Here is a 17,034-nt window from a genome sequence, read left to right as displayed (position 1 = left end):
TCAACATATAATAAACATATTTATGGCTTTTATGGAGTGACTCAACATACAACCAAACAAATATCTATAAACATATCCACCAATCAACACCTTGCCTTCAGGATACTCTTTAGTGGATCCATCTCATTCACACTTTAGCTTACCAAGTCATAACTTCTTTTACAATCGACATGGCATCACATTCCCCTTTTAATTTTGTCTTACTATGATGTTCATTAAGAAAAAATTTTCCATAACATTCTTAAATTTTTTTATAATTTTTATATTCTCCTTTTCATCTTCATCAATATTTGTGACCTTCTAAACTTTTTATAAGGTTGTAAGAAATTCAATTCTAAGTAAATCTTTAACTAAACATAACACTTGTGATAACCTTGAATATTGTAAAAATAAAATTTTTACTTAGTGTTTTACTTATATCGATAGTCTTGATTTTAAGAAAAAAAAACATTTTAACTTGATTCAAGAAAAGAATCTTTAAGATTATCATGACACTAATAGTTTTTTATGACTAAGAACTAGATTCTATGAAAGTGAAAACTATTTTTTTTAGTAAAAAATTATAGGGCATAGACTTACAATGAAGTTTTAAGTTAATTGAAAAGTAAAATATAATGCGTAAATTAAAGAATTCAATCTTCGAGCTTAAGTAATTTCCCACTAGTGACAATGATACTATTATTTTCTTTGAATTTAAGAAAAATATTATTAATTGAATAAGTAGGAATAAGTTTATATTTTTTACTTTATATATTGATGATATTTTCCTTGTATTGATTTTGATCTCTTTTAAGAGACTTAAACGGTTGTCTTTTGGTAATTTCAAAACGAAGGATGTATGTGATTAAAGCTACGTGACAAGAATGCAAATGTTCTAAAAAAACATATAATAAAGGTTGAAAGTCTTATTTCATAAAGCATGTATGAATAAAGTACTAAATATATTTAGAATGGGAAAAAAAAAACATTTGACATTCGCATTCAGAAAGGAACTATTTTAATCTCAGTGTCTTAAAATTATTTAGAATAGAAATAAGTGAAAGAAATTCTATATGCTTAGATTTGCACTCGAAACTCAAATATTAAGAAGATATGAAAGCAAATTAAGAATGGAACATTCAAAAACTATACAAAATGTTAAAGACGCTTAAAAGGAATGAAGGATCACATAGTTATACATATAAGAGAGTTAATTGAATGCATAATCATAAAGGAATTCATCCTTAGTTATGTAATCAATCTTACCTACAAGTTCAGTATCATGGAAAAGTTCAAAGCAAGTTATAATTGTATTCGTTATGGAAGCTAAATTTATAACATTTTTTTGTTACAATTAAGACTAATTAACTCAAAACTTTATTCTAGGACATGAAAACATCATCAAGTCATTAAAAATGTATTTTGATAATTTTGTGGTACTACTTTTATAAAAAAATACAATTATACTGAGGATATTAAGCATATCAATTTGAAATCCTTTTCTTTTAAAAAACTTAGTAGCAAAAAGGGTCAACATAAGCCTTTCATAAAAAAATTATTGCATAAGACACTTATTCAACAAGTTCAAAATGTAGACATTATTAGTAATGATAATTCTTAAGTTTAATGTTTATTTTATTACATAATTAACATCTTTGAACTCACTCAAGATGTAATTTTGATTGCATGCTCTGTATGTTTGTACGCATGTTTGTATTGGAGTAATATAATAAATACTTTTACTAATAAAAACATTATGTTACATCAATTATGTGTTTTTTTGTTAAACCATATATTCCAATTAAGTGATGCCTAATTGTTATAACTCAAGCTTGGTTTTTAGTTTTAATAATTAAATAATTAAATTATTATATATCAAATGTGTTAAACCGTTTAGTAATTTCAAAACACATTATGTTAGTTTAATTTGTTGAATATGTTATACTATATTAGGTAATTTCACATACATACACTTCTCCTTTTTAGACAAAAAAATACATACAGTTTTCATATATAGTGAGAACTATAAGTTTTTCATGCTCTAGATCTCCAAATTAAGGCACGGGGGAGGTGTTAATCTAACATCTAAAGTTTTATGGCCAATTGAACTGACGATCATATAATAATAAATCAATATTTGAAGGGAAATCTTCACAGAAAGAATGATGATAAAACCATAACAAAATACATATGGCTCTAAAAAAAGTTAATATATACATACTAAACAAGTTCAACTACAAAATACAGCTATTGACTACATAAAGCCTAGAGTCTAAAACTAATGGAAGAAAACTGGAATCTACAATTCAGGCACGCATTTCTTTTGCTCTACTCTAGTCCATCCCTATCAAACATGACTCTTCTTATAGGTGTCCCTGGATTCCTTCAACCTTGGCAAACGAGCACTTATATAATCTTCAACCTTGCCACATTAACATGATCAGTTGAAATACCTCCTATTTTATTAGATGAGTTTTTGTTGGCTCTCAATTTGTGTCTCTTCCTCGTATCTCTATTTTGCCGATGTTTGATCAGTTCTTGTGGAACTGCCTTCTCAACCCAGTGTGTTGTTTGACCGTTTCAGGGTCAAGAAAAGAAAACAAGCATTGGAACACCAAATTCAAGGCTCGATAATGTAACACAACCAAGAATAAGATTACAAAGAATACACAAATTATACATATCAAAGTGAAGATCATCATTCTGTGTGGATGTACACTACAGTTCAGACAACCAAATTAACTCCAATCTTCTTACCCTACAGTAAAAAACCGCGATACTAGAATAGTAAATAAGTGGATTACATCAGGGGCCAACCCACAACTGATCGCTATAATAAAAGATTAGGAAGACACTCAGTTAGCACCAAGCTCATCGTACCCAGGAAACAGAATCAATTTCATCCCTTGCTGCTTTATATAGTTCAAGCCTTTTTGCACACTGTTGTCTCCTCTCCATCAATGCAGGGTCTTCATCTAACATTTGCGATAGCTGTTTACCCTATAACAGGTAAAATCTTATCAAGGATATATTGGAATTACTTAAAACAATGAGTACATAATAATGTCCAACATAGCAGAGTTAATTATATATAGTCAAACATCAAAACAAAGGAGAATATAAGGAAATAAAAGGATTTATCAATATTTATTATCATTTCAATCAATAAAATTTAAACTTTAGAAGCATTCTATTCAATAAAAGCCAACTATGCGATCCTTTCAGGGTAAAGCTATTTGGAGTATACCATAAAGAAAAAAGATGTTTATGTGCAATTGTTCTGTCTCCAAGAGTATGTGACTAACCCTAACAAGTATAACATAGTTTTTGTCTAAAAGTGTGAATGATAAGATAAATAAAATATAAGAGGCAACTCAATACTTAGGGTTGACGTTGTCAAAATTTGGGTTATAACTTACAGCTTAACTGAAGTTACTGAACTACAACAATTTGTATGGTACAGTTGCAAGGTATGGGACTTATGATGTCCCACACTGAAAGTATGAAATTATAATTTGAGGTTAACGAGACCCTAGGCTCTCCAACTACAACAGAAAAATTTAATGGTCTGGCTCTCCTTAGGTTATTATCAATAGGGATAAAGGTTTACGAAATCTCTGCAAGGTAACAACAGATGTGTGGTGACATTGATTATTGCAGTGTCTGCCCAGGATTAGTTGGAGTCGGCTAATGCACAGCCATCCTAAGTGGATGCTAGTGAATATGGGGTATGGGATCTAGTGTAGGCTTTTTATGAGGCCTTGGGCTCTCCAACTACAACAGTTGGCCTTCGTAGTGTGATTTACCTAATGTTATGATTACCCATCAAGGAAAAAACTATACTTTCTTAATAGATAAAAACAGAGAAAAGTAAGAGAATACAGAATGTACCTCCTTCTTCCCTATTTGTGTGTAGAAATGGTTTAGCAAAGACTGTTTTGCTTGTCTGACCTGACAATAAACAACAGCCTTTGGAATTGTGATTCTAAGCGAGTCAGCCACCAACCCTATATATGATGACACATTTGATGCAATTCTCCTGAAATGACCCTCTGCATAACGATCAATATTTGAGGGGGCAGGAGTTCCAGATTTTTCCACTTCTTGAGGAAGTCTCCGGAAGAAATCCACAGTGAGATAAGAAGATTCCATATCTACAAGCCGAAGATTTGTCTTCTTACTCTCTTCACGAAACCTTTCTAAAGCCTCATTTGCAGCTGCAGCTAGTTCAGCTTGGAATGTTGGGAAGCGTTTCAGTTCCTGCAGTCACATGTTAATACCTTCGCAAGCTATGCCAACAATTCATGAACAAGGTAAAACATACTTCCAAAAGTTACCTGTGTTTCAGCTATTGATTTCCTCACAAGTTCTTTTAGAACAAAGTTAACCTACACAAAATCAAAGATAGTTAATTTAATTCTGTGTTAGATCAAAATTAAAAATCAGAGAATACAAGTGTAATGCATACAGCATCAACTGAAGCTTCAGCTGGGCCTCTAAAGTATCCAAGAGCCCCCTCAATCAAGCGCCTGTAACCTTGCTCGGGGGCAATCAAGTGAGGTTGATAACCATCAGCCTCTGACACCACTTTCCTTACATTCTGGAGAGAAAGATGTCGATCAAATGGAAGCTTCCGTAAAGCAGCAGGAAGCTGATTGTCAAAGACATGATATATCCTATCTCCTCCAGGCCGCCTAAGAACAATAAAGAACATTATTATTTAAATAAATAGACCTATCAACTAGCTCATCAGTGATAACAAACTGACAATCAAGTCAATCGGATTTTGGCAATGTTCATTCTAGCTTATGCAGTGGGCAAACCACATCACAAAGGTTCCGGTTGTTGAAAGCCCATTCCTCATAAGTGTTAAGAAGTATATCATTCATCATTTCAGTTAATAAATAGTAAACTAAATGTTGACGATCTCACGTCAACTAGAAATATGATGAAATTATAATATTTAAACAGATACAAATCTCACCGTATAAGCTGATTCCGTAGGGTTAAGTTAAATTTAAAGTCGACTTTCTAATATGATATCAAAGTCTATCCTAATGGGATATGTTGGGTCTATCATGCCACCCATGAATATTTATTCACCCGATAGAGATGTCACGTTCTCAACATGAAATGTCTTGGAGATCCCACATAACTAGAGATATAACCAATTATAATACATAAGTGGGTGTAAACCTCACCCTACAAACCAATTTTGTGAGGTTGAGTTGGATTTAAAGTTCACTTTGTTAGACTAAATTTTGACTTCTTCAAGGAACTAGATAGTAGTTTGTCTACAATATTAGCAGGCAAAACCAAGGAACTAGATAGTTGGGAAAAAGATTGTGTATTATTGCGAGACTGCAAAATCTCATGATATATAGATCATACATCAATGTTGAAAAATTGAATACTTCAAACCATATGATTTTTTGGTAAAATATCTCCATTTAGGAACAATAAACACTGACCATTGATAATCTGTTCAGTGGTTCAATATTGAACTTACATTCTTGCCCTCACAATCTGAAGTTGTTTTTGAGGGGATCAATAGAACAGCTGTTAGAACCCCTGCAAACAAGCTCAATGAGCATATACAATAGAGAACACCTCCTTTCCGAGAAAGAAAAAGCTACTCCGAGAAGATACTTTCTCTTCCCAGCTAAAAGGCCTAACAAACAAAAATAACTCTCCTCCCCTTTATCACACCAACCCAGCCTCCCTCCCTTCAGACATGGTAACAACCTGGCACCTAAGCTCCTCCACAACCCAGACTCCTTATACTCCAATAGCTGGCCTTTCTGACCAATTATCTAAACCAAGACATGCTACAATAGCATTAAGACCAAGGATCCTATCAATAGCCTTCTTGGCTTTTGTGCAGGCTGAAAGTAAAGATACTTCTCAGGGACCTTTGTTTGCAGTGGGCTTGCGCAAGACAGAGGAGAGGCTACTATAAATCCTAAGTATAAGTTTAGATTGACGGAAAGAGATGGAAAGAGATGGAAAGGGAAGACAGTAGGATGGTAGTTTTGTTTCATTTTGCACCATTCTATTTATTCCAAACATAGACTAGAAGTTGGTCAATCAATTGAAGTTAAAGAATATGAATTTGTGAGGACAAAATTTAATAGATTTCCTTAGATTAAATGAAGGAAAAACAAAAGCTCCTTTAGTATACATGCGCGTAAAATACAAATTTTGTTTGCATAAGTGCGCATTGAAAAGGAATTTTGTTTTGAAAATAAATGAAAATCTCTGCAGAATCATCTCAATTCTCAGCTCATAATTTGGGCTGCAACTCCACTGTGATTCATGTATCTATAGAGACCAAAGAAAATAAACTGGCAACAGACCTATGCAATGTTACTCTCCACTACAATAGCACTGCTATTTGGCACAATTGGCTACCGTAATGTAAAGAAATAATTTAATTGAGGTTGGTATTTATATTCCAACGTATGATTTAATATTATACATGTTTATACCTTATACATCCTCCGTAGGATCTACAAGTTTCATAAGCTTGGTAAACTCTTATTTGGATGATCTAAGGATAAGACAAGAATCTTATTCACTAGATCAATTTTAAGTAAATGCTTAGCTCCCAACTCGGGACGAAGAGAAAGGAATCAATTTCATTCCCCTTCTACAAATCCTTCCAATCAAAGATGCTTATCACCTTTACCCTCCCTTCCCCTTTTCACATTGCACTCAAACATAGCATAAAAATGGAATACAGTAAAAGATATTTACCCTCCATCTAAATGCTCCTTGAATATCCGTTCAAATGCTCGGCAAAGTTCTAGGATGGTGTATAATTGAGCCTGAATGAGAAATTAACATTCAACAAATACTCAGAAGAACATCATGGAATTTTAAAGAAACCATCACAAGTTTAAACAACTCACTCCAGCATCAAGAGCAATAGGCCTCCCAAGATGATCCATCTCTGATTCAAGTTCCTCAATGCTTTTGTTTATTAAAGATGTAATACTGGGTATCCTTGCCCTAATTACTGACTCCAAATGCTGCAAAATAAGTCCATAGGATTAAAAATATAACTTATCTTAAAAAAGGATTAGCAAAGACTATCTTCCAAAAGAAAACCTGTGAGAGAAGTTTTGCAAGGTATTCTGAACCCATTTTGTTGGCCAAGTGCCCGTAATCAGAACTGGAAGCAAAATACTCACGTTCCTTACGTCGAGCAACAATCATATCAACATTTCTATTGATGTCCGCTTGGGATCGATTTACTATACCAACCCAAGGATGTTGCAAATGATAAGACCTTCCTTCAAGGACCTTGAGGGAATAAAAGTGAAAATGAGGATAAATTAGTATAATTTTACATGCACAGTCGAAAGTTTAACATTAAAGGTACATGCATCAAATAAAAAAAAAGATTACATCTAAAGCATTAGTTCCTTTGTCCATCAAATCTAGCTTTGTCAACACCCCAAATGTCCTTTCACCTAGCCATATTTCAGACAAAACTTAGTAAAATATGACAAAGCAAGGCCATAATGTCCATTCCATGAAGCAATCAAAAGTACCTGTGGCGTCAACTTCCCTAGAAAGTTTAATAGCATCAGAAGTGGCAATGTCTTGATTAGCCGGAGATATTGCCAATATGATGCAATTAGGCTGTTAAAGATAAAGAATTGATTAAAGAAAATACCGAACTTGGCAGTACATCATGCAAGTAGTTTATTTTAAGATACAACGAGGAAACAAAATATTCATCAACTGAAATATAGAGAAAAATGTAGTTCAGAAATAGACATTTCATAATAATGAACTCACAAAATAAGTGAAACAAAAGGACATAATATAAGAAGTTCTGATGTACCATTAAATAAAATTATAATAAGACTTAAGTAATAGACTTAAGAGCATCACAACAACATTGCAAACTACCAACTGATTCCCAGACTCATGACATAAAACAAATGAGAATGTTAACACATTATTGTTATCTATTCAATTAGGTCATACTAAATAGTTTCTTAATGTTGAGACATAATCACTTCTTGACTAAATTGGAGTACATCCTACAGGAAAATGGTGTAGCCAGAGATGGAAAAGTGTACCCACATATATATATATATATATGTGTGTGTGTGTGTGTGTATGTACCGTGTGTGTGGGTTATGTAACTTAAATTCAATTTGAAACTATTATATTAAAGGATTATATTTCCCATATTTTTTGTTGTCACTAACATTTTGATGACTTAAGGTTGTAGTTTTAATATTATGCTTTAATACTTTTGATGTTATGTTTGAGCAATTAATAGTAAAATTTTAATAAACTCTTCCTATTTGGAATCTAATTTTAAAAAATTATGATTACAAAACAATGATAATTGTAGAAATAATATATCTTTTACTTTTTATCTGTGCATAATATTATATTTTTCATTTTATGTGTGAATATATAATAATCAATTACTTGTATACTCTTTTGTGAGTTCTAATTTGTAATACAATTTCTCCAATTTTTATAAATTATAATTTTTTATATATTTGTGTAATTCTTTGTTCTTATAAATGTGATTCATTGATCTTTGAGAACCTAAGAAAAAAATGGTTTTGTTTTCGAAATGGACTGTGTTATACAAAGAGGAAGAGGCAGAATGAAAAATTATAGTGAAAATCTTTTTGTCAGAAAAATGGTAAAAGGTTGGGATTACATATATCTACATCTTTTTCATAACGGTGGTGTCTTTGTAGAAATAAATCAAAATAAAATGTAAATAAACCAATTGAAATTCAGAAATTAAAGTATAGTCTATTAACAAATATCTACATTTACACAATTTTAAATTTGTATAACTAATAAACACAAGTTAAAGTGACAATTTCAAAATATGATAAAATGTTTACCATGACAAGTGTCTCAGTATTAGTTATTTAGTTATATCTAATATCTATATCTAAAAAATATCAAACGTAAATAACTATATAATATATAATATTTATTGAATCTATGCATTAGTATGGATGGCAGGTAGGAGTATGAATATATAGGTACCCAGCAAAGACGGGGATTAAAATTGATACCTGTGCAGGGATACGAAGCAAGGATGGGGTTAAAAATTGATACCTGTACAGGGGTGGGCCAGTACGGTTATTTTTTCTAAAAATGCATGTACAGGGAAGGGTACTACCCTATCCATTGTCATCCCTAGGTGCAGCTGACCCAAAAAATGCAAAGTTAATTGCAATGAGACCTCTATATTGAAGATAAGGATAGAATGCAAGTGATTTATCACATACCTGTAAATACTAAAAACTTAACTACTATAAAATTTGACGCACATTCATCATTAGCCTCAATAGTCCTAGCTTAAAAGGAACAATAACTAGCTTCAGGGATAACTAAAAACAAGTAATTTTTCCTGTATTTTTTCCCATGGCCTGATATTTTACTAAGAGTTTCGCGCAGGGGCTGGAAACACTGCATGAGAGTGGAAAGAGACTGAAAAAAGAGTGGACTTGTCCAATGTTGTTAAACTTGAGGATCGTGATAGGATCGGAAAGGAGATAAAAAAAATGTAACTCAAAGACTGTAACTCGAATCGTAAGAGTTAGTGGTATATGAAAAATTAATGTGGTATATGAAAAATAATATTCAATTCATAAGACAACTAAAAATAGGTTCATAATTCATAAGAATGATGCATAAAACAAGTAATAATTTTATAAATATAAATATATAAATATAAATATCTAATACAAATAAACCTTCCACAGATATTCCTAGTATTAGTAAATTCTGACTGCTTGATACCATTATAAAACAAGGCAAGGTGGAGCAGAGCATTCCAGAGAAAATAAACAAGGAGCATGAGAGACAGTAAACAGAGAGAAACAGTGCAGTGAGAGCGAGTGTGAGCAAGTGGGAAAGCAAGTGACGGCGAACATCGCAAGCAGTGGCGAGGGCAACGACGACGAGAGAGAGCAGTGGCGAGCGCGAGGACAACGAGAACAAGCGGTGGCGAGGGAGACAAGTAGGAGGATCAAAGAATCTTTCGATTCACCGAGCAGCATGCCTACTCGCTTTGATCCGCACAGGTGAGAATCCACTGTCTGAGTCACCTTGCCTTCTCCAAACTCATTGAGTCATACGAGTTTGCGAGTATACTTGCGATTTTAACAACATTAGACTTGTTTGAAATGACTATGTATGATCAATTAACTATCACACTTAGTTGGCACACAAAACAAAATACTCACTCACAGAGTCAATGTTGGACTATTAATTCTAGATGTAGTTGAACTATTAACTCAAACTACAAGTAGCAAATAATTCCTTAAATTAGATCATATGATTGTTTGTATCTTTCTCACCTGATTGGTAACGCAAATAAATTATTAGAAAATAATCGAAAATTTGGGTATTATATAAATTTTAAGGTCAGGTGTGGCTGCTCTGTCCGTGAAAGCTTCACAAGCTCAAGGAGCACTTGCACATATACTTAAAAGGGATCCATTACGTGTTGTAATTCAAAAAGATAAAAGGAAAACTAAGTGTGATCACACCAAAGATATGTTGAATATATATTAACTACATCAATGAAAAAACATTTTTTTACCTTTTCAACATATGATCGAACCATAGCTTCAATCTCTTGAACAATACTCTCAGGTTGTCCCTCTGAAAAAGACGGACACAATTGTCAATTGAAGATATAAAGATCATCATTTGATCCAAACATTAGATTTCTAATTAAAAATAGGAGTTAAATACAAAGCATACCTATGGCCACTTTAGTCAAACCCGGTAAATCAATTAAGGTTAGGTTGACAACTGTTCAAAAGACAAAAAGGAAAAGGCGGTAACAGTAGTTAGAAAATAAAGGAATCATATTAGGTACGATAATTGTTCAAATAGTCATGCTTGTTAACTTTTTTTGCAATGTGTTAAAGTATAGTTTTATCTTAGGAATGAGGAAGAAGAAAAGAAGATAATTAACAATAACATGGAATATATTATTGACTACACATAATATAATACAATACACAAGCCTACTATCATAACACTACCATTTAGATATTAATTAGGTCTGTAAGTGATATTTGAAAAGGAGGGGAAAATAACCTAACGGTTAAGTGGCACTAAGAGAGTGGGGAGGGTGATATGGGAATCACACAGTGGGGGTAATAGGGAGATAGAGGAGAAGAGGTATATAAGGAGGGAACGAAAATGGGGGAATTATTGAGGTTTTGGGTGGTGATTTTGAGTAGAGGCTAGCTCTTCTCATCATCTAGGTGTTTGTTTGTTTTTACTTTCTTACTGGCTATGGCCATTTACTGTTTATTAGATTTCTCTAATCCATTATATAGAGGAATTTTATTCTTATATGCATACTAGTACAGTTTAGCTATTTCTCTTGTTTGATACCTTGGTTCCTATCATACTTGGATCATAGACTACTAGTACTAGTCCAAGCCCACTAAATACAATAAGACTACCTACTCTAATTTCGAAAAGGTTCTTATAATTTAAGCTCGGGAGGGACATAACTCAAACCCAAAAACTCATACCATTAGTTCATGGATGCTACACCAGCAATCCATACCACTAGTTCTAGTCCAGGGTAAACTTGTCTTTAATGAGTATATGGAATTGGATATCTTTTCAGTCAGAAAAGGTGTAGCTCACTCTTCTTTGGTTGTCTCTAATATACCAGCTCAAGGCCAGCTAGTATATATTCTACCAAAGCCTTTATCCCAGACCAGATTCTGCCTTTTGATAGACAAACTTGGAATCATTGATCATTACATCACCCTGAGTTTGTTTTGGGATAGGGGGAGGCAGGATGCGGGGGTAGAGATATAGTGCCTGCATGTATCACTGCTGCGGTTTTCTGCTTTAGTATGGCAATTGTATAATAAATAAATACTCTAGTCTCTGTAATCTCAGTTAGTTATATTTCTGTTGTAACTGTCCTGAGTATGCACAGCTAATATTCTAACTGCCTTAACTAACTTCTTCTTCTTGTATCCTGACACATTGGTTGAAATTTGTTTGCCTTAGATTATGAGTAGTGTCATTATATTCCAAAGAGTTGTGGTGTTTTTGGAATAAAATTTAAATGTATGACAATATTAATTAACATTCTAGGGGTCTTGATGACTAAGATATTTGTTTCTTATATATAGGGTCAGGTAGTAACATTCTAGGGCATTTAGTCCTTTTCACTCTCAAGAACCACTTGAACCCATCACATTATTAGATGTTAAAATATATAACCGATACAAGTTTAAATCTATTTTATATGTTTAGTTTCAATTTTTAAAGTATCTTTGATGAAAAGCAAGAGACAATGAAAAGAGATGCGTACCATTTGGTGAATAGATGCTAAGATGAATTGGAATGGGAGATATTTGTTTCGTCTTCCCTGTTACTCTGTCAGTTTCATCCTGAATTTCTTGGCGGACCAAAGCTGGAACAGGAAAAATTGTTTTAAGAATGAAATAACATAGCTTATATATATTATGCTACAGAAACTAAGAAAAAAAAATCAACTCTAAAAACTCATAAACCCTGTTAGAATGTGAACAGTGTCACAGCGATCAATCATCATATGATAAATTGCTAGCCAAACACAATCGTGACACTTGACCAAAGGTTCTGTTCAGAGTATTGATTTGAATCTCAAAAAGAATTAGAATTTGTTGAACATGTTGAAAATTGATTGTCTGTAACCATGGGGACACATGAGGATAGCTATAATAATATCATGAAAAAAATGAGAGAAATACACCAGACACAAAATAACATAATAGAAAATTAAAAGAAAATGATTCAGGTGGCAGGGGGCACATGAACATGCAATTTACAAACAAGCACAAAAGATGCTAACAAGCCTTCAAATTCTTTTATAAGCAACCACAAAACAAAAGTCATCCTATAATTACTCAAAAACATGCCATTCCCCCGTGTGTGTGTGTGTGTGTATATATATATGGAGGGTAGTGGGTTACAATCGTACAAAAGTCGGTAAACTTTCTCCTCGGCAGGTGAAGAAACTCGGCATACTCTTGTGACCCAGTTTCCAATTTATGAAGCTGCAATACCAATGGACGCCTTGTCACAATCCCTGCAGTTCATTCACAAAAAGGGAAAAAAGATAAGTCAAATAATTCTTTAAAATGAGAAAAAGAAGAAAGAAGATATCAAACCTGATCCTCTAGGCAAAAAGTCACGACCAACAATGCTCTCCAAAACTGAAGACTTCCCTGAACTCTGCTCAAGTTTTAAAAGAAATAAAAAGAGAGTGAATTCAGACATACACTCAAAATACCGCTGTTAAAATAAAATTAAGCAAAACTAAACAGTTTTCTCAAGCTCTACTCATTTGTTTCTGAAAGAAAAATGGAAAATACACACTCTGCATACCCATATATCCAGCACAAAAAATAAACAAAAAACAAAAACAAAGGCTCGTAAAAACAACTATCTAGTCAACTCTAATACTGAAAAAACGATAGAACTACACCCTGAAAATTACATTACAGCAGAAAAACGAAAAGAACCTATTTCCAACTATCCAATTGATTCTACTTTCTCCGCCGTAAGTTTCAAAATTTCATACATACACACAACCACTGAGCAAAAACACAATAAAAAAATACCTACCACCCGAACCACTCTCTAAACTAAACACCGAACTCAACTCAAATCAAAATAAAATATAATTCAGAAGCACAACTATTTTGCTTGAAAAATCGATTGTTGAAAAAAGCAAAGTCGGTTTTCAGAATTTCGACCTTTCATTCTCCACCGCAAAATTTAAGACCGTAGAAATTTCAAACTAAAAAGGAAGAAAAAAAAACCATAGGTTGAGACGAACCTGACCACCAACAACAGCAACGGAAGGAAGAGCTTCCCAGAGAGAAGAGAAGGTGTTGTTGTCATCACCCCCATAGTCACCGAGCACCGTGCAAGCCCTCTGAATTCGGTTCACCAGCCCAATCAAGCTCTCCATGGTCGTCATCTTCTTCAACAAAACCCTAGAATCCCCGAACGAGCTGAAACGACGACGTAGAACGCGAACGTGAAGAAGAGCACCAAAACGCAACGAGATTCTATAGAGAGAGTGAAGTGAGAGAAAACAGAGTTGTGTGAGGCTTTCGTTTTCCAACAAAGGTCATGCACTGGTCACAACTAGTTGAGTAGAAAACCTGATAAATACGAATATGCGATTATATAGCGTGGTGCGCACCGTTTTAGACGTTTTCTTGTCTTAACGAAAGTTCCATTTGCGTTTTCGAAATTTGAAAATCTTAAACACAGGTTGGGTCCACCAACGTTGTCGTGTGTGACTTTACACGAATTCATTCGGAATGGATAATGCTCTGTGTGTAAGGAAATCAGCAACGCGCCAATTTGAACCGTCATTAACATTTCCGACATTAAAGAATAAAGCACTTAAAAGGTTTTTTAATTAATTTCATGTTTTATTTTAATTATGTCTAATAATAAAATGTAAGTTATCAAAATAAAAAATTTAAATTTTATTCAAAAACAGATTCAACTTATTTATAATAAATTATGTCCTTTATTAAATAAGAGTAACTTTAAAGTTATTTCAAAAGTAATTTTTAACATAAGGTAGGATAATAAATGATAATTAAACTTGTTTATATATATATGCAAATCTGGGGTTAATTTTCACATTGACTTTTTGATTTCTATATATTAATAATATCTATAATTATCAACTCAAAATATAAAATATTGAACAACAAATCAAAACTGATAAAATGGGGAATGGGATTTTTTTCTCTGAATTTGGTTGGTTTTGAATTTAAAGAAAATAATAAGTTATTTCCCATGGTAGTTCTTGATGATTGTGAAAGATAGGGAAAGAGTGATAAGAAGCGATAATTGTGTGCATTCAATTTTGGAGTCATTAACCTTTTCTATTGTGATGAAAGTTTCATGTAGGTGACGAGGGCCGCTATGGAAAAGCCATTTGCCTAGAATATAGAGTTATTGCATTTGAAGTGTTAATATTTATAAGTATAATTAAGTATTGAATTAATTAAATTATATTATATAACATTTTTTTTTTGTGTTTAATAAATAATTTTTATATTCTCCCACAATATGCTTAAATATTATAAAACAGACTATTTATCCAGTTATATATATATATATATATATATATATATATATTTATTTATTTATTTATTTTGGCGTTGGTGTTTTCTTTGTCTTTATTTTTTCTTCATTCTTCGGCTCTTCTCTTGTTTATCTGTGTTTGTTGTTCATTTTTTTAGATGTCTTCTTCTATATTTTCTTCTTATTCCCTTTCATCCTTTGGGAATAACCCTTTTCTCAGTAGAGAAGTCTCACCCATAAGAGAAAATGTTTCCACGAATGACACAAACTCATTTTTTGTTGAGGGGATACTGTAGAAGAACTATTCTAGAAACTACCCCCATGGTGTCTACGATGGTTGTCATAGTGGCGACTGCCAATGCCTCAGGGATAAACGATTAAGCAAAAGGCTTCCTCCCAAGATATTGGTGAAGCTCCTATATCAAGCCCTGTCAAAAAGACTAGGAAGGACAAATTTCTTTCTATCTTTAATCCTGATTACTCTTGGGTACTCTATCAGGTCGCTTCTTATGCCTCCGAAGGATAAGATAGAGGAATTTATTTCCACTTTTAGTATATGTTCTGACGCAAAGGATGAGTTCATTGTAGCCAAGCATTGTACTAAGAGTGATCGGGTGTACATGAAGTCTTAGCATGATGTTGGGGACTTCACCTTTGTGTACGAATACTTTTTTAAAGAACTTGATGTTATGTTTCCTTTATCACCTTTTGAGTGTCGCGTGTTGACTGTTATGAATGTATCACCGTTTCCCAATAGTTGAGCTTTTTTTAAGGCTTTCCAAGTTTTTTGCACTTATCTCCATATTAGACCCTCTTTTAATACTTTTATGTATTTTTATCAAATTAAGCACAATGCAGAGGTTGGTTGGGTTTCTCTTAAAGAAGCCCAACATGGTCCTCTCTTTACTGTTTACCATTCTTCTTTCAAAAAATTCAAAAATAAGTTTTTCAAGTTAAAATGTGCATTGCTAGACCAATAGAAGCGATTTTTCTTTTATCCCAACTTAACACCTTGTTTCCCTCTATATTGAGAAAGTCTAGACAAATTAAGTCCTAAGCGGAGTATTTACTCTCTCCTGATGAGAGGGTAGATATTGAACTAATAAAGAACCTAGCTTGTTTGATTAACAATAGGGCATTACTTAGCGTCCCTCTTGCCCAGGATCCTTTTGCCTTATTCTTGCGTAATACTCTTCATAATGTTTTACATCCTATCTCTTTGTATTTTATAGTAATGTTGGCTAACCTTGTTTTGTACCTTTATGCAGATATCATAGGCAAGGATTTTGATAACAAGAAATTGTGTGCTAAGTTTGGAGTTCCTTCTTTGGCAGGTAAGAAAAGCTTGGAATCTCCGTCGCCAAAATATATGAGGGATGCTGAGATTGGCACCTCAATAGATGCCCCCACAAAAGATCAAGCACCAATCTCCAGAGTCATCCCGACGACAACCAATTCTAAGATTACTACAATAGAGACTCAATCGGTGCAAAAATCTTTGTCTCCTGAAGCTCCTATGCCACTGCCAAGTGGGTTCTGACCTTCCGAGCTACCAATGTCGAGCTTAATTTATCAAGGAAAGACTCCAATCACATGTGTCGACCTAAGTCTTTATGGCACATCAACTTGAGTGTTAATTAAGTCAGAGGTTTGGGTGGTTTCCCCAATTCCTATGATTCTAAACTTCTAAACAAGGTCGAGACAATGGGGACTTTGGACTCCGCTGATAAGTGTCATCATTCAGTAATATTTCATATAAAAAAATAGACACTTATGGACTTTAATTTATAAAATAGTTATAATTCAACCCCTAATTTAGAAATTTGAACTTTTTTTACATATTTTTGGATTATAAGATGAATGTGAACGATTTATTCCCAAATTTATGTTAATTTTAGGATTTTAGGGAAAAATGCA

At 33.2% G+C, this 17,034-nt stretch overlaps 1 protein-coding gene across 1 annotated transcript; it reads right to left on the bottom strand.

The window, feature by feature from the left end:
- Positions 1–2,615: 2,615 nt before the first annotated feature.
- LOC137823509 (phragmoplastin DRP1E) lies at positions 2,616–14,250 on the bottom strand. Its single transcript, XM_068628682.2, has 15 exons — positions 13,844–14,250; positions 13,173–13,236; positions 12,983–13,090; positions 12,332–12,433; positions 10,744–10,794; positions 10,580–10,641; positions 7,536–7,626; positions 7,390–7,454; positions 7,090–7,284; positions 6,891–7,010; positions 6,736–6,806; positions 4,448–4,673; positions 4,317–4,367; positions 3,871–4,239; positions 2,616–2,979 (listed from the first exon to the last, which is right to left on the bottom strand). The coding sequence occupies exons 1-15, from the start codon at positions 13,985–13,987 to the stop codon at positions 2,851–2,853; spliced, it is 1,848 nt and encodes a 615-aa protein (XP_068484783.2). The 5' UTR covers positions 13,988–14,250; the 3' UTR covers positions 2,616–2,850.
- Between the last annotated feature and the right edge of the window lie 2,784 nt (positions 14,251–17,034).

The sequence above is a fragment of the Phaseolus vulgaris genome, chromosome 8, assembly GCF_051622355.1.
Source record: "Phaseolus vulgaris cultivar YP4 chromosome 8, ASM5162235v1, whole genome shotgun sequence".
Taxonomy (NCBI): Eukaryota; Viridiplantae; Streptophyta; class Magnoliopsida; order Fabales; family Fabaceae; genus Phaseolus; species Phaseolus vulgaris.
The sequence above is the reverse complement of the archived record's forward strand: the minus strand, read 5'-3'. Positions and strand labels throughout refer to the sequence as shown.